The 24,423-nt window shown below is 54.3% G+C and overlaps 1 protein-coding gene across 1 annotated transcript in view; it reads left to right on the forward strand.

Moving 5' to 3' along the window:
- ALDH4A1 (aldehyde dehydrogenase 4 family member A1) overlaps window positions 1-24,423 on the forward strand; it is a 31,812-nt gene that overhangs the window by 1,954 nt on the left and 5,435 nt on the right. Inside the window, exons 2-11 of the mRNA XM_015126940.3 lie at window positions 11,310-11,403; window positions 11,963-12,055; window positions 14,905-14,952; window positions 15,774-15,929; window positions 17,944-18,093; window positions 18,174-18,248; window positions 19,481-19,668; window positions 21,988-22,061; window positions 23,740-23,936; window positions 24,096-24,143. Coding sequence (XP_014982426.2) covers window positions 11,310-11,403; window positions 11,963-12,055; window positions 14,905-14,952; window positions 15,774-15,929; window positions 17,944-18,093; window positions 18,174-18,248; window positions 19,481-19,668; window positions 21,988-22,061; window positions 23,740-23,936; window positions 24,096-24,143 — 1,123 coding nt within the window. The remainder of the gene's footprint in view (window positions 1-11,309; window positions 11,404-11,962; window positions 12,056-14,904; window positions 14,953-15,773; window positions 15,930-17,943; window positions 18,094-18,173; window positions 18,249-19,480; window positions 19,669-21,987; window positions 22,062-23,739; window positions 23,937-24,095; window positions 24,144-24,423) is intronic.

Here is a 24,423-nt window from a genome sequence, read left to right on the forward strand (position 1 = left end):
GCACTGTAGAATGTTTAGCAGAGTCCTTGGCCTTTACCCACTCCATGTCAGGGGCACCCCCGGCCCTGACAGTTACAAAAGAAGTTCTGGCCCTAACAGGAAACACAAGTTCCCAGACATTGCCAGATGTTCCCTGGGGGACAAAAATCACCTCTGGTTGAGAGCCACTGCTCTAGAGGAACAGCTTTGGTATTCGATCACTTGTTCATGTACTCAACGAACATTTAGGGCACACCTGTGGCGTGCCGTGTCTGCATTTATGGGGAAACAGTTGCAGGGCGTTTTCAGTGACATCCCTCAGTGTCCTATGTGTAAGACTCTAGTCCTGAGAAAAACCACTGCTTTTGAGGAACATGTATGGGAGATGTTTCTTAGTGTTTTCTTTTTTTGCCTTGAGTGCCAGGAATCTCTGCCCGTTTTAAAAAATACCCTTGATACATGTTTTCTTTTAGTTTAATACATGTCAATTGTGAAAACTACAGATAGGGCAAAAAAAAAAAAAAAAAAGAAAAATCACCTGGAATTGTACCACACAGAGGTACCCACTGTTAACATTTTCATTCATGTTAACTTTACATGAATATATATGTTTTAAAAAAAAAACCTCATAGAAACAAGCTCATCTGCCATGTACTTTATTGTAGCTTGTTTCTTCCCTTTATACACTTGTCTGCCTTACAGTATATTCCCAGGCCCTGGAACTGTGTCTGGCACCTGGTAAGCCCTTGGCAAACATTTAGGGAATGAATGAACTTGTCATGTGAGCCCTTGCTTGTCAACCGATATTTATCACAGCCAGCCTCAGGACAATCACCACAAACGTGTGGCCTTCATAGGTGGGCCCAGGGATGGCGGCTGATGACAATGACTGCCATTTACTTTTCATGTGGATTATTTTACTCAGCCTCTCAGCAGCCTGTGATGTAGGGGTTACCACCCCCATTTCACAGATTAAACAACTGAGGCCCATGGAAATTAAGAAAAACTTGTCCAAGGCCTTGAGCTGGTGAACACCAGGCCTCCCAACTGACTGCCTCTTTTCTCCTTTAACCCTGACTTCCTGTTCTTTTCTCAATCAGCTTTACCATTGGTGTCCTCAGTTCTCTTTGGAAACAGGCAGGATGCAGATGAATAGCCAGCCCAGGCATGTAGTAGGCTTATAAGTTCATTTCTGTTCCTTACTTCTTGTGCCAAGCTCAGACATGACTCCCGCCCATCCCATCTGACATCAGGGGGCTTATGGGCCAGAATTGGCTACTACCGTGTCCCCTGCAGTGATCCTGGGTGATTTTGGACTCTTCTCAGGCTACCTGATGGTTTAATTTTCAAAATATCAAAAGCACCCAATGCTTTTCCCAGTCTGCCCGGCCCTTGGATGGGCACAGCTTGCCCTGGGTTGGTGGCTGGCATTTCCCACCATTCCTTAGACATTCTCTGCTCTTGAACTCCCCCAACCAGTGGCTGGGGTGGTGCCTTTGGCCTGGAATGTGCCGCTGGCCACCTCAGTGAGCCCATCCAGTGCTTTGTGGCCTTGGCAAGGCAGCTTCTGTCCCTTCAGTATCCTCATCTGCAAAATGGGGATGTATTAACAGCCACATAGCAGGTGGCTGCAAGGATTAGCAGTGATGTGACCAGTGGTTTCCTGGGTGCCCGGTACCGAATGTGTGCTCTGTGAGTATTTGAGTGGAAGAATAATTAAAACATGTGATTATCTTCACACTTCTAAAGTAGTGAAAGCGCCACTGAGGCAGTGCTTGACAGTGGCACCCCGGGAGCAGCCTGCCTTCTGTGCCCCGCATCTGGCCCAGCACACAGTAGGCGTTAAACAGTTGCTGTTGAGATGGCCGAGAATACGGCATGCCTTGGATCCTGGCTCCAACTCTTGACAGCTCTGTGGCCCTGGGCAGGTTACTCACCCTCTCTGGGCTCCTTTATGTTCTCATATGGAAAATAAAGATGACAGTAGTAGTCACCTCATAGGATTGTCCTGTGGGTTAAATGATCTCATACATGAAAAGCACTTTGGAGTGCCCAGCACCTGGAATACTCAGTAAGTGCTGCTGCGGTTATGATGATCCCCTCTCCTACCAATGGGCTTCCTGGAGTGATCATCTTCGATCAGGAATATCAAGACGGCAGGGTCCCAGCAGTGAAGGATGGTGGCAGGAGGGAACTCAGATGTCCTCCTCGGTCTCTTTCCTTTATTCCAGTTAAGTACCCCAGATGCCAAACCCCTTCTGTTATTATTATTGTTGTTGTTTTGGAGACAGGGTCTCACTCTGTTGCCCAGACTGGAGTACAGTGTCACTATCTCAGCTCACGGCAGCCTCAACCTCCTGGGCTCAGTCATCCTCCCACCTTAGCCTCCCAAGTAGCTGGAACTACAGGCGCACATCACCATGCCCAGCTACTTTTTGTATTTTTTTGTAGAGATGGGGTTTCACCATGTTGGCCAGGATGGTCTCAACCTCCTGGTCTGAAGTGATCCTCCTGCCTCGGCCTCCCAGAGTGCTGGGATTATGGGCATGAGCCACTGCGCCTGACCTTCTATTAGGGTTTTGACCCTGCTCACCTCAGGGGATGGAAGACACTTCTCCGCTTCTTTTTTTTTTTTTTTTTTTTTTTTTGAGACGGAGTCTCACTCTGTCGTCCAGGCTGGAGTGCAGTGGCCGGATCTCAGCTCACTGCAAGCCCCGCCTCCCGGGTTTACGCCATTCTCCTGCCTCAGCCTCCCAAGTAGCTGGGACTACAGGCGCCCGCCACCTCACCCGGCTAGTTTTTTATATTTTTTAGTAGAGACGGAGTTTCACTCTGTTAGCCAGGATGGTCTCGATCTCCTGACCTTGTGATCCGCCCGTCTCGGCCTCCCAAAGTGCTGGGATTACAGGCTTGAGCCACCGCACCCGGCCCTTCTCTGCTTCTTGCAGGCTCCTTAATCCCCAAACCTTCCCTCTCCTGACAGAGGTCATGGAGTGAAGAGGCCCTGGGCTGAGCCGCAGTGCCAGTGGACAGCTGAGTGACCTTGGGCAAGTCACTGCCCACCTTGGGACGGCCACTTTCCTCAGGTGGAAATGAGGTTCTAGCTGTATGGTGAGGAGGATGAACGTGTCCCATCACCCCACCTGACCATGGGCCTCTGAGATGTTGCAGGTGCTTCAGCCATACTGTAAGTCTCTTGAGTAAGGAAGACCTGGGTTCAAATCCTGCTGTGTCACTCATGAGCTGTGACCTGAGCCGGGAGTGAGTAACTCGGAACCTCATCTGTAAACAGATCATTCTACGGTTTATTATCCCTCATCTGAAATGCTTGAGAACAGTGTTTCGTTTTTTGGGTTTTTATTTTTTTGAGACGGAGTCTTGAGCTATCGCACAGGCTGGAGTATAATGGCAAGATCTCGGCTCACTGCAGCCTTCTCCTCCTGGGCTCAAGCCATCTTCCTACCTCAGCCTCCTAAGTAGCTGGGACTACAGGCACACGCCACCATGTCCAGCTAATTTTTGTATTTTTAGTAGAGGTGGGGTTTTGCCATGTTGGCCAGGCTGGTCTCGAATTCCTGACCTCAAGTGATCCGCCCTCCTTGGCCTGAGAGGATCCGATAGGATCCCCATTCCAGCTGTGTGAGGTTGGACCAGTGGAGGGCATCTCAAGCAGAGGGGACCCCAGAGGATCCCAAAGTGCTGGGATTACAGGCATGAGCCACTGCGCCCGGCCAAAGGTATTTTGTATATTGGACTTTCTTGGATTTTGGAGAATTTGCTGAACCAGTTGAGCATCCCTACTCCCAAGTTCCAAAGTCCAAAATGCTCCAATGAGCATTTCCTTTGAGCGTCATGTTGGCACTCAGAAAAGTTTCAGATTTTGGAGTATTTCAGATTTGGGATTTTTGGATCAGCGATGTCATGCCTCCCTCATACATTTGTGTGGTGGATTCAGTGAGATGATCCTGTCTCACTTAGGTTAGTGCTTGGCATGTGGTGTGCTTGACAAACGTTGCCTGATGTTTGCTGGGCAGTGGCTGAAGCAGTTCATCCCTGGCGTCTGGTGTCGGGTCTTTTCCTTTTTTTTTTTTTTTTTTTTGAGAGAGCGTCTCGCTCTGTTGCCCAGGCTGGAGTGCAGTGACACGATTTTGGCTCACTCCAACCTCTGCTTCCCAGATTCAAGCAATTCTTCTTCCTCAGCCTCCCAGGCAGATGGGATTACAGGTGCGTGCCACCACGCCCAGCTAATTTTTGTATTTTTAGTAGAGATGAGGTTTCACCATGTTGGCCAGGCTGGTTTCCAACTCCTGACCTCAAGTGATCCACCCGCCTCGGCCTCCCAAAGTTTTGGGATTACAGACGTGAGCCACTGTGCCTGGCTGGGCCTTTCTTTCCCTCTCGGCCCTGCCCTGGGCACTGCACTTTCTCTGCTCACCTGGTGTTGCCTTTATGTCAGTGATACGGAGGATTAGCCTTATCAGGCTCCAGATAACAGCTGGACAATCCAGGAGGCTAAATGAAGCAAAGATAATTTCCTTTCAATTTTTCCTTTCCTTGTCCTTGGCAAGCCCTCACCCTAGCCACTCGGGAACCCAAGGGGCCTGTGTGCAGCCCCAGGTGATGGCAGAAGAGCACTGGCCTTGGAGTCCAGTCCTGGGGGCCTGGCGTCAGCTCTGACACTCATGCATTGATTGTGTTTCTCAGGTGCTTACTGTGGCCGGTCTGTGTGTTAGGCTCGGGGTGCCCGGTGGTGAATGGAATGGGTACGGGCTGGCTGTGTGGAGCCTGTGGACTGGCGGGTACACAGATGGTCAGTCAGTGCTCTATAATAGGGTTGTCACTAGTGCTTCCAGAAAAATCTAGAGCTATGAGAGGATCCGATAGGAGCCCCATTCCAGCTGTGTGAGGTTGGACCAATGGAGGCCATCTCAAGCAGAGGGGACCCCAGAAAAGACCGGGGTGGCTGGGTTGCAGCAAATGGGGCAGAGTGACGGGGAATACATTTGGAGGCCTTGGTAAGGATTCTGATGTCTTTATTTTAGAAGAAATGAGAAGCCACTGAGTAATTTCTCACTGAGCTCCCCACTGCGCCATCTCTCTAATGATCAGATTTCCATATTAACTTTGGTTACGGTGTGGACTTGAAGGACTTGGAGACTGGAGCAGGACTGGCATGGCATGAATCCAGGTGAAAGTGAATAGTGCCTCGGACCAGGTGTCTTGGACAAGGTGGAGGCCGGGCCCTCTGTGTCTTTTCAGTTTTTCCCTCTGTAGATTTCTGAAGCTGCATTGGCTGGCCTACAGCTCTTTGCAACCCTGACATCTGGTGCAGGAGGTGAAACGGTACATGGCCTTTGTAGATCATATCTCAGTACTTGTAACCCTGACATCTCCTGCCACAGGAGGTGAAATGGTGCGTGGCCTTCATGGACTGGATCCCAGTGCTTGCAGCCCTGACGTCTCCCACTGCAGGAGGTGAAATGGTGCATGGCCTTCGTGGATCAGATCCCAGCACTTGTAGCCCTGACATCTTCCGGTGCAGGAGGTGAAATGGTGCATGGCCTTCACAGATCAGATCCCACTTGTAGAGGGTGAGGGGGACCAACTTGAGGTCTCAGGCCCAGGGCACGAGCAGAAAGGGCACTGCAGATTTTCAGGGAAACCTGAGTCAGATTCAGACTCTGTCTTGTGCCACTTTCCCTAAGTGGGAGGACTGAGGGCTGCTCTGAGAAAGGTTAAGTTGGATCCATATCCGCCCCCCAGAGCCAGGCACTTCCTGGGTGCTTGGAAAACGCATGCTGAATTATTGAGGGAGCTGTTATTGACCTGATCCGATTTATCTCTCCATCCTTGCCATGTGGAATAAATGTGTACTGACTGCATAAATGCATGAATGGATGAGGAATGCCAAGATGGTCCTCATGGATCCTCATTGAGGCCCCAAGTCCTGTGACTGATTCATCTCTGCCTTCACCCGAGCAGCCAGTGAATGGGTACTCCCGTTAGTCCAAAATGGTTCATGAATGAAGACATAAAAATAAAAAAGAAAACATTGATGGGAGTCCCTAGGTTATTTTTAGCTGCAGTTGACTCAGGCTGAACTTTGAACTAGTGTCTGTTCTCCAGGCCACACTCAGACTGTTGGATGGACAGCTGGGCCGGTGCTTGGAGACTTCAAGGCACAGAGAAAGCCATGGGGGCATGTGATCCTGAGGTCACAGTGGGCATCTGGGTCTCTGCCCTGTGGAAGGGGGAGAGAGGCCTACAGGATCTCTATCTCTGACGTTTCCTGAGAGGGAATGGAGAAAGGAGAACTGGCTGCTACTACATTCATTCATTCATTCATTCATTCATTCATTCATTCATTTATTTTGAGACGGAGTCTTGCTCTGTTGCCCAGGCTGGAGTGCAGTGGCATGATCAGGCTCACTGCTACCTCTACCTCCCAGATTCTAGTGATTGTCCTGCCTCAGCCTCCTGAGTAGCTGGGTGTATAGGTGTGCACCACCACATCTGGCTAGCTTTTTTTCTGTGTGTGTGTTTTTAGTACAGATGGGGTTTCACCACGTTGGCTAGACTGGTCTCGAGCTCCTGACCTCAAGCGATCTGCCCACCTCGGCCTCCCAAAGTGCTGGGATTACAGGCATGAACCACTGCAACCTGCCTACTACGTTTTAACCTGGGGATGGAATATGGTGCTGTGTATTCCTCCAGTAGTTGCTGAGTACCTGGGCCAGCCCCTGAGGCTGTGATTTTTGGGGGCGTCTGGGAGCCCATGTGACATAGCATTCTGAGACCTTTAGAATTTTCTTTGGAAAGCAAGAGCGGGAGGGGTAAGGAAAGGCCAACACTTTTAATCCCCCTGATGACCCTGCAAGGTGCATCGCATCAACCTTAAATAGTGAGATTCAGAAAGTAGGATTAAGTAGAGTTTATTTAGGCTCTGAAGTTGAGGATGGCCACCGGGGAGCATAGATTCAAGCTACCCTGAATATACACTCCGATTAACTGTAGTAACAAGTGGGCTTTTTAAGGTGCAGGGGAAAGAGGCAGTTTCTAAGTCATTTACCAAAAATTTATATTAAAACAATATAAGCTACTGGCCAAGTTCACGCCTGTAATCCCAGCACTTTGGGAGGCCAAAGCGGGTGGATCACTTGAGGTCAGGAGCTCGAGACCAGCCTGGCTAACCTGGTGAAACTCAATCTCTACTAAAAATACCAAAAATGAGCTGGGTGTGGTGGTGGGCACCTGTAATCCCAGCTACTCGGGAGGCTGGGGGAGGAGAATTGCTTGAACCCGGGAGGCGGAGGTTGCAGTGAGCTGAGATGGCACCATTGCACTCCATCCTGGGCTGCAGAATAAGACTCTGAATCAAAAAAAAAAAGCTACTGATTGGCTGTGCGTTGTTCTTTGTATGATGCTTTCCAGGATTATAAAATTAATGGATGAGGCAGCTAGTCAGAAACAAAATGCCTTGAAATAATTGCCACCGGGCGTGAATGCAAAGGGCATGACTCAGGTCTGTGTTTGTGTCTCCCCGGGGCCTCATACATTTTGCATACTTCACATAGCTCACACTGCTCTGAGCTATTTTTCTCTTTTCAGTAGTATTGTCCCCATTTTCCAGGTGAGGAAACTGAGGCTCACAGACTTTCTAAGAATGCACTGAGGTCATGGAGCAGGTGTGAGCTTTGCTTCCAGATTTGTCTGCTTCTTGGGCCTGCGCTTTTCCCGTCCACGAGGACCTGGGCTCCAAAGGGGGACTGGGACAGAGTTCCACTTCTCGGCTGAAAGAGTTGATGGTGCTATCTGGCTCACCATCTTTGGTGGGTGTGGTGCTGTTGAGGCCTGGAGTGCTGCTGGAATGCATGGTCAGAAGCTTAGCTGAGGTCCCTGTCAGAAGCTTCCAGATGGTCCCAGGGGATTGACACTCCCTTGCCCCTTCCCGAGGGACTGTGGAGACTCGCAGACTCGCGGCTGCCTCTCCATTCTTCCCATGACAGTAGGCGGGAGAGGGTAATGCAGGTTTTAATGTACTTATCGTTATCAGATTTCCATAGTAACCCCATGAGGGGGTGTCAGTGTTTTACAGAGGGAAACTGGCTTCAAGACAAGTGACTTGCCCAAGGTCACACAGCTAGTGGGAGGCAGAGTGGGGGTGGGGGGGGTGCACAGCTACGGCTCAGGGTGGAGGTTGATGGGGAGGGGAGGGGAGTGGAGAGAAGGTCTTATGTGCTCACTTTGCTGGAGGCAAAGTGGGGGTGGCGCATGCAGAGCTGCCAGCCCAGGGTGGATGTGGATGGGGAGGGAGAGAAGGTCCCATGTACTCACTTTACCTGCCAGGTTCTTGGGTGGACTGGCCCCTGCCCCTGCCTCTCCCTCTGCCTCAACTATGCAGGCCCCTCAGCCCCTCCCTCTGCCTCCTTCTACCTGGGATGCTCTTCCCAGCTCCTCTCAAGCCTCCTTTAAGTCTCGCTCAGGGTCACCTCCTCAGAGAGGCCTTCCCTGACCACCGTGGCTGAAGCAGCCCTATTCTCCCCGTTGTTTACTCATTGCCATGCTCACCATCTGTGGTTACTGTCATGCGCGTCCGTGTGAAGAGACCACCAAACAGGCTTTGTGTGAGCAACATGGCTGTTTATTTCGCCTGGGTGCAGGCGGGCTGAGTCCGAAAAGAGAGTCAGCGAAGGGAGATAGGGTGGGGCTGTTTTATAGGATTTGGGTAGGTAAAGGAAAATTACAGTCAAAGGGGGGTTGTTCTCTGGTGGGCAGGAGTGGGGGGGTCACACGGTGCTCAGTGGGGGAGCTTTTGGAGTCAGGATGAACCAGGAAAAGGACTTTCACAAGGTAATGTCATCACTTAAAACAAGGAGCGGCCATTTTCACTTCTTTTGTGGTGGAATGTCATCGGTTAAGGTGGGGCAGGGCATTTTCACTTCTTCTGTGATTCTTCAGTTACTTCGGGCCATCTGGGTGTATACCTGCAAGTCACAGGGGATGCGATGGCTTGGCTTGGGCTCAGAGGCCTGACAGTTACCTTGCTTATTTCCTGACCAGGCCTCACACTGAAGGTCACCTGTGTGCAGCCAGAGGCCTTGCTGTCTCTGTCACTGCTTTACCTCCAGGGTCTGAGATGACACCAGAGACCCGGCAGGTCATCAGTCAACCTTGCGGAATGAACATAGGGTCTGGCCACACTCCCTTGGTTTTGTGTCCTTCCTTCAGACCTCCCCGGCTGGATCGTTGAGCCCCAGACTCCTGGCCCCTGACACTCATAGCCAGGCCATTCTGTCTCCTATAGGGCATAAACAATCTCAGAACACTAGCCTCAGGCCATGTCCCTCTGAGACTATGATCAGATGAGACACAATAAGCCCTCTTCCCTATTTTTTTTTTTTTTCCTTGAGACGGAATCTCGCTCTGTCATCCAGGCTGGAGTGCAGTGGCATGATCTCAGCTCACTGCAACCTCTGCCTCCCAGGTTCAAGCGATTCTTCTGCCTCAGCCTCCCAAGTAGCTGGGAGTACAGGAACAGGCCACTATGCCCAGCTAATTTTTGTATTTTTAGTAGAGACGGAGTTTATTGGCCAGGCTGCTCTCAAACTCCTGACCTCAAGTGATCTGCTCACCTTGGCCTCCCAAACTGCTTTGATTACAGGTGTGAGCCACCGTGCCCGGCCTCCTCTTCATGATTTTTGTCTAAGCACAGACAAAAACAAGATCTCTGTGCCACCCACAAAGCACCAAACATCTTGGTAAATGTTCCTTTTTTCCCCAGTCAGCCTCACCCCCACTTTCTGACAGCAGCCAATCCAGAGCTCACCCTAGCTTCCTTAAACCCTCCTCAAGTCACGCTGCCAAACCCCACGGGGGTTTGGATCCTAACAGCATCTTACTGAGACGCCCTGTGGTTCCCCACGCTGTGTGTTCTCCCTCATTGCGCCGACCAGTGAGCCCCACCTGTGCACCTCCAGCTGTTCTGGGTTGTCTGGGGTCGTTGACACCCGAGACAGATAATATCTGGGCCTTCTGGACTCAAGTGCAGGTTTCTCCTACTCTTGATCTTGAACTAGTCATTTTCCTTTTAGGACCGAAATGACCTTATTTCTGTAGAGAGGTGGCTGGTGGGACCCATGCGATGCCACGGTAGATGGGAAGTTTGTGAATTTCAAGTGCCCTTTGGGTGTTAGCTGACTTTGTCATCATGATTCTTCTCATTTACAGAGGGGGAAACAGGCCTGAAGGGGAAGTCCCACAGCTGGGAGGTGGCAGAGCTGAGGCTCCAGCTCTGGAATGACTGACCCCAGCGTCCTAGCTTTGAGCCACCTGACCTCCCACCTTGTGATCCTCAGATGTGGTCGGGGGTGGTGGAAAGAGGTCAGAGGATTTGAGCAAGGAGTTCTTGAGACTCAGTGCCCTGGAATCAAGCACCTCACCCCCAGGGCCAGCCCTCCCGGGTCGTGAGCTGAGCTGGGGGCAGCCCTCCAAGTTCATGGTCCACATCTTGGACATTCCTGCCCACCCAGAGCGCTCAGCCCTTTGTGCCAAGAGGATCTCAGCTGGTTCACATTCTGAGGAGACTGTGTTCTGGAATGTGCTGCCCTTTCAGCTTAGAAAGAGAAGGAATTTGGGTCTTTTCGGGATAAAGCCTGCCTTGTGGGAGAAGAAAGGGAGAGTAACGCTTTGCATGTGAAAAATACTTTAAACATGGTTTTGCATCTATGTGTTTAAACTTCAAACAACCACATGAGTTCAGTGTGATTATTTTTGCTGATAGATGGAGAACCACACTCAGAGGAGGCAAGTCACAGGCTCAAGGACACACAACCGTGGGACTGGGACTTGAACCTTGGGTTGTGGACCCCCAAGGTGGGTTTTTGTTTTGAGACGGAGTTTTTCACTCTCTCACCCAGGCTGGAGTGCAGTGGCATGATCTTGGCTCACTGCAACCTCTGCCTCCTGGGTTCAAGCGATTCTCCTGCCTCAGCCTCCCGAGTAGTTGGGACTACAGGCACACACGCCACCACACCTTGCTAATGTTTTAAGTATTTTTAGTAGAGACAGAATTTCACCATGTTGGCCAGGCTGGTCTTGAACTCCTGACCTCAAGTGATTTGCCCACCTCGGTCTCCCAAAGTGCTGGGATTACAGGTGTGAGCCACTGTGCCCAGGCCAAGGTGGGTTTTTGACCCCCTACTTTCCAGTTGCATTGGATTTCAGGCCCTGGGTGCCCACCTAGGACCCCCTGTTGGAGGTAGAGGGGCTGGGGTCTGGTGATGGGGCCACTGCTGACCTCTCTGCCTGTGTCCCCTGCCCTTGTGTCCCAGGCTGCAGTGGAAGCACACCTCCTCCCTGAAGGTGGCCAACGAGCCCGTCTTAGCCTTCACGCAGGGCAGCCCTGAGCGAGAGGCCCTGCAAAAGGTAACGGGGAGGGTGGGGGGCACCCGAGAGGTACAGGGCACGGAGCAGAGGCCGCCCCCAGCAGCCCTGAGCTAGTGCTCCGTGCCTGCAGCCATCACCCACTTCCACTCTTGCTCCCAGCCTTGGGAGGAAGCCTGGGAGGGCTGTGGGTCTGGAGTGTGGGAACAGCTGTGAGGACCAGCGTGGCAGCCTAGAGCTACTTTGGGGCTTCTCAGGCCAGGTCAGATGTCATAAGCCCAGTTGTTTTATACTGAAACATGTTTTCCAGTTAATTGCCAGCATTTTAAAGATCATGAGACTTCGCATAAGTTTCAGGTGCAGTTTTTTTATCTCTGTGTCATGGGTAGACTTCACCTTCCTGTAGGGTGACAATGGCTGGAGCAGAGTTCGGCTGCCCCCGAGGGGAGCACACGTTCTCTGATGGCCGCCGACCCGGCCTGGCCCCCTTCTCATTTCTGTGTCAGCCTTGGCCTCTCTGTCTGTGGACTCTGCGTTAGGGTTTTAGATGGGAGGAAGAGAGGAAGGCAGTGACCATACCCGCTCTTGTCCCTCTCCCTAGGCCTTGAAGGACCTGAAGGGCCGGACGGAAGCCATCCCATGCGTGGTGGGGGATGAGGAGGTGTGGACATCGGACGTGCAGTACCAGGTGTCGGTATGTCCAGCCGGTGGGCAGGGCTCAGCCCCTCCCCTGAATATGTGACCTCTTTCTCTGACAGCTCGTAAGCTTATAATGTGTGGGCTCTGACTTCAAGGCCTTTATAGTGCCCCTCCCCACCCCAGATTTTGAATTCTGTGGACCAGTAAAACTTCCCAAAGCAAAGGACGGCACCCACACTGCATCCAGCTGCTAGCGGCACCGTGTGTCTGGGCAAGAAAGGCCATGAGGGGTCCACACAGCATCTTCTGTTATTCCTCATAGATTTCTTGCCAAGGGCATTTGGGAGCTAATGGCAAAAAGCTGGGCCCCAGGCCCAGAGCTCCTCAGATGGCATTAGCCTAAGAAGCCCCCATGCTTGGAGTTCATCCTTCCAGAAACTGGCAGGCACTTTACATGGGCCAGGAAACTCACAGGTCTGTGATTTGGAGGAGAGTAAAAGGTCGGGCCTTTTGCAAACAGGGCAAGCACATTCTGGCTCTGTCCCGCTGAAACCCTGGGCAGATGTGTGCAGGGGGAGGGATGACTGAGCGGGAGGACCCAGGTCCCCCAGTCTGAAGGTTCCCAGGACAGCCTGGGGCAGCAGTTGACCACAGAGGTGTCCTGGAGCTCTTGTCGCTGGGTCAGGACTACCTGGAGCTGTCTAAGCATGGCCTGGGGTCTGCAGGCCTTGGCCAGGTCACTCTGTCTGCACTGGGTGTGTGTGCAGGTGCCAACTGACAGCAGCACCCACCGCCCAGCTCCCTGGTTGTCTCTGTAACTGCCTAGAGCCTGCCCTTACCTGCAGCTCCCCGGGCGTCCGAGGCCGCATGGCAGCCGGGATTTTTCCAGGCAGCGAGGCTCCGGCATTCTGATAAGGCCCTGGGTGGATACTGCTGATTTTCATTTCCCACATTGCCTCGCCGACCTGGCTGGAGGTTCTGGCCACGTGCTGATCACTGTGGCACCAGACATTTGGGGTACTGGGGCATGTGAGGGCAGGATCTATGTTTGCTGGGACATAGCACTGACGGGGCTCTGTAGTCCACTGGGGCCCAGGTTGCAGCCACCTTCTCAGCCCCTAAGCATCACAGGCCAATCTCAGGTAGGGTCAGAATATACAGTGACTGTGCCAAAGTTTAACATGAAGGAGAATGGTCACTTTCTACTCAAGCCTAGACCAGTGCTGGCCAATAGAATTTCCTGCAGTGACGGCAGAAATGTGCCAGATCTGCATTGTCCGTTCCAGCGGCCACGAGCCACGTGTGGTTGTCCGGCATGTGAAATGTGGCTCGTGGCTACTGTTTGAGACAGGAAAGCTCCAATAACTCACCAGAAGACGGATAGGTAGCAAAAGTGTTAGCTGTTGTGATATAAACTCTCTTGCCAGACCTGGGAAGGAAAGAAGTGAAATTTCTCCCTACTCTGTTGGTCGTGCTGGCATTCACCACTGCCAGGCATTAGGTTTTGAAGGGAAGACAAGGGTTAAAGAAAGACACACACACAGAGAGGGCGGCTGAGACAGCAACACTGTATATTGCAGAAACCTGAGGAAGTGGGGGACCAGCTTAATGCCAGGGCCCACCGCTGCTTCCAGGCTGGGGTACTCATCGGTATAGGTGGACGGGTCTGGGCAGTATGGCTTGCTGCCTGGCAGGATATTGATAAGAGGTTGTTATGATCAGGTGGTTTGGCCCCCTCCAGTGGGATGTCATCGTGGTGTTCCTTATACCTTTACCCAGCAAGATATGATAGGGATGTTTCTTTTTCTTCCTTTTTTTTGAGACGGAGTCTTGCTCTGTCACCCAGGCTGGAGTGCAGTGGCGAGATCTCGGCTCACTGTAAGCTCCGCCTCCTGGGTTCATGCCATTCTCCCGCCTCAGCCTCCCAAGTAACTGGGACTACAGGCACCCGCCACCACGCCCGGCTAATTTTTTGTATTTTTAGTAGAGACGGGGTTTCACCGTGTTAGCCAGGATGGTCTCAATCTTCTGACCTTGTGATCCGCCCGCCTCGGCCTCCCAAAATGCTGGGATTGCAGGCGTGAGCCACTGTGCCCGGCCGATAGGGAAGTTTCTTTAGGTGGGCCTTTGTCCGCCTTGTGGTCACAGGTGGCTGAGCCGGATGTTTCTCATGACCTGAGCTCCCATGAAATGTTTTACTTGGACCAAGGCCTGCAAAATAGCGGGGAGCTTACAAAATGGTGCGGTTTGAACCAACACCAGGTTCTGTTTATAAATGTTTGTTGAGGATCTTCCTATTTAGATTAGTAAATCTGGGGCTTAGGAAGCAATTGCTCTGTCCATAATGGCTTTGGGGCAGGGCGGAAGTCCCAAGCATTTCACAACACCGGTGCGTTCTTTTTGACCTCACCTGGTCATGTTGCCCATGGTCATAGCCTCATGCTGGACCAAAGAATTTTCATCCATGATCCCCTTTGGTTCTCCTGTCCATGCTAAGAGACAGGGAGGGCAGTCCGCATTTCCTAGATGAGGAGACTTAGGGGAGGAAGCGAGCTTACCTGGGGCCTCACAGCTAGTAGGTGGCAGAGCCAGGATTCGAACCCATGTCTCCCTGACCACAAAGGTCCGTGCTTTCCTAGAAAGACCTGTGGTGTGTGCCTTTCTCCTGGACGGCGAGCCTTCCGGAGAAGGAGCCACTCTTACTCATTGTATGGTGGGTACACCAGCACTCTTAATAGGGAGCAACCTGTGGGCTGGGCACTGGGGAGGGCTTCATGGGAGCAGGCCGGGGACAGCAGGCCGTGTCCAGGTCTTTCCTGGAAAACCAGCTCTGAGCTCGGCCCTCTCCATCCTTATCCTGGCACCTCCCTCCTGGACAGGGACCTCACTTCTCTCTCCTTTCAGCCTTTTAACCATGGACACAAGGTGGCCAAGTTCTGTTACGCAGACAAGGTGAGTGAGCTCCTGCTGCTGGTGACCGGGGGGTTAGGGTTGCTGCCCCTGCCCTGCCCTGCCAGCTGCTGATATGGGGGTGGGCATCAGTTGCTGTGTCCTTCTTTGGCCATGGTAGATAGGTGGCCAGGGGGCGGCTGGCACTGAGGGAGTCCCTGGGTGATGTCTTTGACTGGGCCAGGCATGCAAAGGTTAACTTGAGCCAAATGCAAGCTGCCTCAGCCAGGGCCGAGACATTCCCAGACATGCCCGTGGTAGGGCAGATCTTGGACTGGGGAGGAGGTGGATTCTGGAAGGCTGAGTCAGGGCAATTGGAGACACCATCGATGGAAAGCCAGGCCGAGAATTGGCACTGGAAGGGGCCAGCACGAGGGGCTGGGGTGACTGGGGGTCCAGGAGCTGGCATTGTGTGGCGATGAGGGCAGTTGGGGTCTGGAGGCCAGCAGCAGAGCCATGTCTCAGGCTCCAGTTGACCTCAAGTTTCTGAATGGTGGGTTCAGGGGCACCAGGTCCCAAGAATAAGGTGAGGTTTTCATTAGACCAGAGAGAAAGTGGAGCCAGTTTAACAGCTGTGGGACTCAGCGCCAAGGCCTTAGAGAGCTGACCAACCTGGCCGGGCCCTTCAGGCTTCAGACTGCCAACCGCTACAGGCTCTGACGGGACGCCGTTGGCAGTTGTGATGGCAGGGGGCTGAGGGACCAGGCGACAGGCATTGTCCCTGGATGGAAGAGAGTGGCCTTCCAGCTCTCTCCTCCCTCGCTCACTCCCCAGGGCCCTTCCCGCTGCAGGCGGCAGTCCCCAACCTCTCCCTCTCCCTTTAGAGCCTGCTCAACAAAGCCATCGAGGCTGCCCTGGCTGCCCGGAAGGAGTGGGACCTGAAGCCTATTGCAGACCGAGCCCAGATCTTCCTGAAGGCGGCAGACATGCTGAGTGGGCCTCACAGGGCTGAGATCCTCGCCAAGACCATGGTGGGACAGGTGAGGTGCTGGTGGGTCTGGGTGGGTGGAACGGGGTGGGCTGGGAGTCAGCCGTGCCCCACCCATGGCAGCAGACATCAGCTGAAGCGCTTCTGGGTCCCAAGCCCTTTTGGGGACCCAGAGATGTCCTCAAGGGACAAGGCCTAGGAGCTGGGATGGATGATCACAAGTTATTGTGCAGAGCCCGTGCGTCCTGCCTCGGAAATGTCCCCTGTCCTCCATCCCTCTGCCCTCGCTCCTAGGCTTCGTCATGCTTTGCCTGGACTGGTGGTGGCCTGCACTGTCTCCCTGCCTCCCAGCTTGCTCAGCCCCTCGCCGCCCTCAGAATGGTCTTTCCAACACCTCCAGGATGTCACTCCTGGCTTACGACCCACCCAGACCTCTCCACCGCTGAGAGGCAAGTCCCAAGACCTGAGCCCCATATCCAGGGCCCTTCTGCCCACCTCTGTCCGGCTCGCCCGCTATCCTGCCCTTCCCTGCCAAGCTGTCCCACCCATGGTGTAGCCATCTGGGACTTAGCAGGACTCCCTGGTCACGGCAGACATCCTCTCTGCCTCTGCCCACTGTGTCCTCCTGCCTGGAATGCTTGCTGTCTGTTCCATGCTCAGTGAACTCTTACCTCCTGGTCCAGCCCTGATGTCACCCCCTCCGTGAGGCTTCCTGAGTCTTCTCCAGCCGAAAGGACTATTCCTGCCTCTGTTTCCCCAGAGCATGTTGTTCCTGCATCAGTTACAGCTCAGATTGTACTGGAGTAGAGTGAGTTCCTAGGTACTGCCTCTTTACAAGCTTTTTGGACATAGTAAACATGTCTTGACATTCTCAGTCTTTTTCTCGTCTTTGCATGATACCTTTCACGAGGCATAGCAAGCCCCTGATCAATGGTTTTCTCTGCACAGAGCTGGCACGACAGCTTCTCGCCCTGCTAAATGCAAGTTGAGGGAGGAGTGTCTCTAGCAGGCAGAGTGTGTGGGGGACAGGAGCCGAGAGAGAAAGGTTTATTTCACCACCTCCAGGACCTGAGCCCTACGCTGCCAACTAACCTGGGTTCCTGAAGGGTAAATTGCAGGAGCCAGAACCCAGGCTGCTTGCCACCGCCTGCTCCCCGGGCCTCATGGTGAGCACCCCCTCTGCTGCACAGAGCTGGTATGGCAGCCCCTCATCCTGCTGAATGCCTCCTTAGATTGGCTCAGCAGCCCTCTGGGGTGGGTGTCCAGCTCTGCGTGTTCCCGGTGAGCCACACATTGCTGGGAAGACAGTCTAGGATCAGTTTAGGCTCTCTCTGTATTTGGCCTAAGACTCAGGAACTTCTAGGAAGCCAGGTACACATCTTAGCTCCGCTTCCTGGGCTGTGTGTCTGTAATAGGTCATGCACCTGCCAGTGACCTTGGGTGCCAAGAGGGGGCCACGTCAATCTGGAAAAGCCCTGTTCTTGGCTGTACACAATTTTTTTCCCTGCAGCTCACATTCACTGTTAGTAACAATGGACGGTTTAAGGGAATCACAGTCACTCTCCTCTTGGTTTTTGGCCCAAACTAACCAGCAAGGCCAAACATCATTCCTGGAGAAGGAACCATCCGCCTCCCACACACCGAGTCTCTGTCCTGGTTTTCCAGTGACCAGTTTCCGGCTCATGCTAGTCTGCCCTTCTGTCTGGAAGGCTCTGATCCTGAATTTGGTCTGAGGCTTGACCATAGATCCTTTGCCATCCTCCACCATTCAGAGTTGCTATGAAACGAAGACAGTGCATGGGAAGTACCTGGCCTGCTGCAGAGGATCAGTCAATTCTGCTGATCCCCGTCCAGCCCAGAGGGCCGGCTGCAGGAGATGCTGGCTCAAGGGCTTGAGAATCCTTTCCCTCTCAGCCCCCAGGACGGGGCCTGGTCAGCCCTCCAAATGTTTCCTGGTCCCTGCTGGGGCCTGGCTCAGTGCTCGCGTTGGGCACAGGGTCAGATGTGAGAAGAGGATGGACAGGAGGCTGTTAGCTGTTCCTGACCCCTGGCCCTCTGCCTTGCAGGGTAAGACCGTGATCCAAGCGGAGATTGACGCTGCAGCGGAACTCATCGACTTCTTCCGGTTCAACGCCAAGTATGCGGTGGAACTGGAGGGGCAGCAGCCCATCAGCGTGCCCCCGAGCACCAACAGCACAGTGTACCGGGGTCTGGAGGTACCTGCAGGAGGCAGTGGGCGGACACACGGGGCAGCCCAACGCCGTGGGCTTGGCCTCACTGCTGCCTCCTTCCCCAGGGCTTCGTGGCGGCCATCTCGCCCTTTAACTTCACTGCAATAGGCGGCAACCTGGCAGGGGCACCGGCCCTGATGGTGAGATGTGGGCACAGGTGGGACAGCGGCAGCTGATTGTCCTCCTGGTCCCAGCAGACAGACAGAGGCCACCCTGAGCCCCTTGGGTCTCAGCCTAGTCATGGGGAGAGGCATAGAAGGTGGAGGCCGCTTGGGGCCGTGGGTAGGCTTTGGGACCAGAGACCCAGTTTGAATCCCAGCATCGTCCCTCTCTACCTGGGAGACCCTGGCAGTCCCCAAATTTCTCTGAGGCACAATTTCCTCATCTGCAAAGTGGAAATAATAGGAAAGCCTCCATGACTGGGTTGTGAGACTCAAATGAGACACATCCAGCAGCAGGCAGGGCTGGCCCGGAGCTGGCTGAGTGTTGGCGGCTCTGTTGATGACAATTACCGCTGACCTTCGGTGCTCACCACGTGCCTGCTGCTGTCAAGCGTGGCATGGAGATGATCTCATTTCATCCTCTCAGCAGCTCCGAGAGGGAGTTGTGACTCTGCCTCTTTGCCAGATGACAAAACTGAGACACGCAGCCGTGACTTACTTGGCAAGACTGAGTGACTAGTAAATAAATGATGGAGCAGAGAAGGATTTGGATGTAGAGTCTCTCTCGGGGTTGATGGTATTCAAGTCACTCCTCTGCCATTATCGGAGTGAGGGTGGCTGTTACTGGATGAAGTCCCTGGCCTATGGGGGAGACTCAGCCCAGCTCCCAGACAGCCTGGGCGGGAGAGGTCCACATAGTCATCGGGAACCCCGAGCCCCAGACAGGGGCGCTGAATGCTGATGCCGGGGTGTGTACTAGGGACATGCGTGGGAACATCCTCATGCATCTGTGCACAGACAAACACGGTGCATGGCCAGGCATCCACGTGCCTGGCTGCTGCACATGCCTGGCCCAGGATGTGTGCTGAGAGAGCCCGTGTACACTTGCCCCGCCGCGCCCAGTGAGCACTCAGCGACTAGCACAAAGAACAGACCTGCCCAGGTGATGGCAGGACTGGTTGGTGCAGGCTGCTGGGGAAAGGGAGCCTTGGCTGGAGCATGGGGTAGATCGGGCCGTGCCGTGGTCTCCTTGGCAGGGACTTTTGGAGACGGGGCCAGATGCCTTGGAGGAGTGGGGTCCGGTAGGGGATGTCCTGGTTGGCACAGGGTCTGGTGGTTCCAGGTGAGGGACGACCATGCTGTAGGGTGGGGGTGGGGGTTGAGGGCTGGTGGCGCCATCCTCATGCATCACCAGAACACCTCCCGTGCAGGGCAACGTGGTCCTGTGGAAGCCCAGTGACACCGCCATGCTGGCCAGCTATGCCGTCTACCGCGTCCTCCGGGAGGCCGGCCTGCCCCCCAACATCATCCAGTTTGTGCCAGCGGATGGGCCTCTATTTGGGGACACTGTCACCAGCTCAGAGCACCTCTGTGGCATCAACTTCACAGGCAGTGTGCCGTAAGTCCCTGGGGATGCTGTAGGCTGGGGTGGCTAGGGGACGTTCACAGGCAACCCCAGTCACCTGCTGTCTGTGAACCCAGGGTCATACACTGACCCTACTCCTTTACTTGCTGTGTGGCTGTGAGTGAGCCACTTCACCTCTCTGAGCTTCCATTTCTTCATCTGTACACGGAGTGATTATCCTTAATTTGCAGAGTCATTGCAAGGATTAAACGTGTTAATGAACAGGAAAGAGCTTCGCAGGCTGGAAGTGCACCCTACGGCTGTGGGTGATATTGATTTCAGTGCTACCTCTGCTACTGGGGAGGACACAGGGGAGCATAGAATGAATTGGAGGAGTCAGGAAGGCTTCTTGAGGAGGTGGCATCTAAGCAGAGGAGTTGGCCGGGCAGAGGGGAAGAGGCAGGAGAAGAATATATATGTTGGGAGAGGGAACAGCACATACGATGTCGTCAAGGCAAAAACATGTGTTCTGGGGCATGGCCGGATCCTGTGTGGCTGGAGTGTGGAGTTTGGGGGCGACAGGGCAAGAGAGTGAGGGCGGGGCATGGTTCGAGTTCAGGTAGGGGAGGCAGGCTGCTACCTGATCTCGACCGTGCATGCACTCACTGGCTGAGCAGGTAATTTGGAGCTCACACTAAGGCCCAGTGGTGAACACACACCAGGGACAAGGTCCCAGCTCTCAGGCTGGAGGTGGCAGTGGGGGGTGGTTAGTCTGGTGACCATAAGATACTTAGGAGTCTGCAAAGGTGTCTGGCCTTTATCCTGAAGGTGATGGGAGCCATGGAAGTATCAAGCAGGGAGAGTGGCTGAGTCAGAGTTCTGTGTCAGCAGAGATTGCAAGTCATGGCCCCCAAATTGTTTCTGGCAAGAGGCTCTACTTTTTTTGACTCCTAACAGTGATGGCCCAAGTTTGTATAATTGGGACAATTTCACAGATAAATCCAAATCTTGGCCTGTCTTGGTGCCCTGGATCTGGATGCTCTGATCCTGCATTTCCTGGTGGTACCACTGGCTGGAGTGGGTGCGCTGTGGCTCTCTGCATACCTGATCCACCCTGTTTCCTTTCCCTGCTGACTCCTATGGGTCCCTGTGTTTGCACCCTCATCCTCAATGATTTCTCTGTGGCCTGACGCAGGAGACTAGCCAGGAGCTGTCGACCTCCAGGGAGGGGTGGGGGGGGCTTGAAGCAGGGGAGAGACGGGGGATGTGGAGAAGGGGGCAGGTTGAGGTGAGTAGGATGCAGGGAAGCACAGGGCCCATTGCCTGTCCTGGAGTTGGGGTTGGGGTGGGTGTGGGTGTGGGGATGAGGGGGGTAATCAGCGAGAATGTTCAAGATGGGCACCTGGGAGGGTGAGCGGGCTCAGGGGAAGATGAATCTCGTGTTGGTCACTTCAGGTGTTATCTGAGTGGACATGCCTGGAGGCAGCCAGAGACCTGGGTCTGCAGCTTGGGGTCCTTCTTACCTCCTCTTCCAGGCCCCAAGCTCTGCCACCCCCTTCCCTGCAGCTTTGCCGGGGGTGGGGGTGGGTGGTGGCAGCGTTAGAACTGCTGAGAAGGGCCGTTTTCCAAAAGGCCTGCTCCGGCAGCCACGGGCCCCTGGGCTCCCCGCCTATCAGCGGGTGGAGCGGGCCTGGCCCCCATTCTCCACGCTCTGATGAGCAGCGGGCTTAAAGGTGGGAAGGCCATAAATTAGTATTAGCTACTGTGTCGCTGGCTCCCGGGTGATTAGCATTTTTATTGTTTTGTGGTGCTGAGGTTGGTCACACTTGGAGCCTGGGGAGGAGGCGAGGCCCTCCAGGGTGGCAGCTTCGGGTGGGGCCTGAGCTCCCTCTCCCAGGACTCTGCTTGGTTTGGCCTTTCAGGCCTGGGCGCTGGGCTTGGCGGGGATCCTTCGCAGACCACAGCGGGATCTGTCCCCTTCGAGATACCTGCAGTGTGCCCAGCATGTCTTAAGCACTTGCCTCACACTTGAACTCATCACAAAACAACCCTGCCAGGTCAGGATTGTTCTCCCTGCTTCCCAGATGAGGTGCAGAATTCGAGGCTCAGAGAGGTTAAGTAATGAACCCAGGATCACACAGTGCTGAGTGTCCTCCTGGCTACAGAGCGTGGACCTCCTCTGCACCATCTTGCTGCCTAGCCCCCTGTTGCCCCCTCCCTGTAGTCTTGGAATGCAGCCTGTTCCCAGCTGCCATCCCCGACTTGGCTCCCACCTCCTGCTGGGCTGCTCCCCACAGTGTTCCTCCCTGGGCTTTTCTGCCCCCTTCCTCTGGCCTGGCTCCCTGATCTCCACCCTTTCTCCTGTGGTTCCAGCACCTTCAAACACCTGTGGAAGCAGGTAGCCCAGAACCTGGACCGGTTCCGTACCTTCCCACGCCTGGCTGGAGGTAAGGCCTGCCTCACCTCCTCCTCCCCTGTGGCCCCAAGGACCCCTCCCCTGGCCATTATGAAAGAGGAGGGAGGTAGAGGGGATCCAGCCACGAGTCAGGTGGATGAACCATTTCAGGCACCAGCACTGCCCAATGGAACTTTTTGTGATGAGGGATGCGTCCAGGACCTTCACTCTCCAATACGCAGCCACCAGCCACACGAGGCCATGGAGTCCTTGAAGGGTGGCCTGTGTGACTGAGGAACTGCGTATCTAGTTTTCTTTCATTTTAATTAAGTTAAATCTTAGTAGCCACTCATGGCTGGTGGCTGCTGTGTCGGGCAGTGCAGCTCTAAGCTGAGGCAAGTGCAAATGCAGATACCAGAAGTGGGAATGAACTTGTATTTGAAGAAACAAAGCAAAGCCCGTGAGTAGGGAGGGAGGAAGGCTGGTAGGAGAATACGGGCTGAGAGGTAGTCATGGCTGGACCTTGTTGGCATATTAAAATTTTCCCACAAAGAAACCGTTTCATGGTCAAAGGAATTTGGCATGTGTGGTTTTAAAGCAAAATGGACTCCTCCCATGCAGAACTTCTCAGAGCCTTGATTGCTCTAATATGCATGGCACATCTTCAAGGGCAAGGTCTGCCATGCAGTATTTCCCACACTCACTGGGCCATGGAACCCCATTTCTGCAAAGACCCCATGGACCAAGTGTTTTGTGGAGCACATTTTGGGAATGTGCTGAGACATAGAGGGAGGAAGAGCTGCAGCTAGCACGTGACCAGCAGAGCTGGGACTGGTGGTTCAGCATGTTTCTCTGTGGGGTGAAGTAGGGCCCACCGGGGAGTCTGGACCCTGTTCCTGGACTGGTGGGAGCTCAGATGGGGGTGTCAGGGAAGGTGAACGCTCCTCAGGGTCAGCTGTGTGGCTTTCTGCTCTCAGAGCCCCCTTCCCTGCCTCCCTGAGGGAGAGAGGCGGCTGGTTACACTCTCCAACTTGGAGCAGGTGACTTTGTCTCTCTGTGCCTCAGTTTTCTTGGCTTGAAATTGGGGATAGTAATGGGAGGTTGTTGCGAGGCTTCGGTCGGATAAAGTGTAGAGTACTTCGTCCAGAGTTGGGCAGCTGTTAAGTGCTTCCAGCTGCTATTAGCTGCTGCTTCCCACGTGGGGAGGAAACTGAGGCCAGGAGGGTGAAGTGACCTGCCTGAAGCTCCCTCCCACTGGGGAAACGGGGGAGTGGTTTCCAGCATGGGTGAGGAGGAGGGGCCCAGCCCTGGCAGCCGACATGGGGTGGGCTCCCCTGTCCCTCGTGGACAAGGGCTCAGGAGAACCTCACAAAAAGCTGTGCCCACTTCTGGGAATGGACTGGCTTTCGGGGGCCTTGGGTTCTCATCTGTCGTCTGCTGTTGTGTTGGGTAGTTTCAGTCTTCCCATTGGTGTAATGGGGCTGTTGGACCTGATCACCTCTGATGCCCTTCACCCCTCCCTGGGCCTCAGTTTCCTCGTCTGTGGAGTGGGAGAATAGGCCTGGCCCTCTGGGATGTTGGCCAGCGCTCGCTCTGAGCCTGCTCCTGCTCTGGTCTGCTCTGTGCTCGTGTTGGTCCCGGGCCATGGATGGCATAGGTGGTGCTTTGGGTCCCTAGGCAGCTGGGGGAGCCGGCTCCCCTGGTCATTTCCCCATCTCCGGCTCCTGTAGAGTGCGGCGGAAAGAACTTCCACTTTGTGCACTGCTCGGCCGACGTGGACAGTGTGGTGAGCGGGACCCTGCGCTCAGCCTTCGAGTACGGCGGTCAGAAGTGTTCCGCTTGCTCGCGTCTCTACGTGCCACACTCGCTGTGGCCGCAGATCAAAGGGCGGCTGCTGGAGGAGCACGGTCGGATCAAAGTGGGCGACGTGAGTGGCACCGTCACCCCCGCCGCGGCCCAGCGGGGGGCTGATGGGATTGGGTCCCTGGGAGGCTCCTCTGCAGCCAGGGCTGGGGTGTGTGGGGAGGGGCTCCCTTTGTCTCGGCCTGCAGCGGCTCATCTCTTCTGGCGTCTCCCATGCCTCCAGCCTGCAGAGGATTTTGGGACCTTCTTCTCTGCAGTGATTGATGCCAAGGTACGGGGTGGGAAGTGGGCATTCCTGGGGCGGGGAGGGGGGCAAGCCCTGGAGTGGGTGGGAGAGGGAGGAAGAGATATGGGGGACCCTGACCCGGGGCATGACCCAGCCCCACTGCTTTGATCAAGGCAGCTCAGCAGCCGCACATACACCTCCAGTTTCAGAAAGGGTAGAATCAGCCGTAGCCAAGAAGAGCTCATCTCGTGGCCACCCTGGAACCAGGCTCAGCGAGCTCCTAATAGCATTTGCATGTGTGCATGTACACATGTGCTCATGAATG

Source organism: Macaca mulatta, chromosome 1 (assembly GCF_049350105.2).
Source record: "Macaca mulatta isolate MMU2019108-1 chromosome 1, T2T-MMU8v2.0, whole genome shotgun sequence".
Classification (NCBI taxonomy): domain Eukaryota; kingdom Metazoa; phylum Chordata; class Mammalia; order Primates; family Cercopithecidae; genus Macaca; species Macaca mulatta.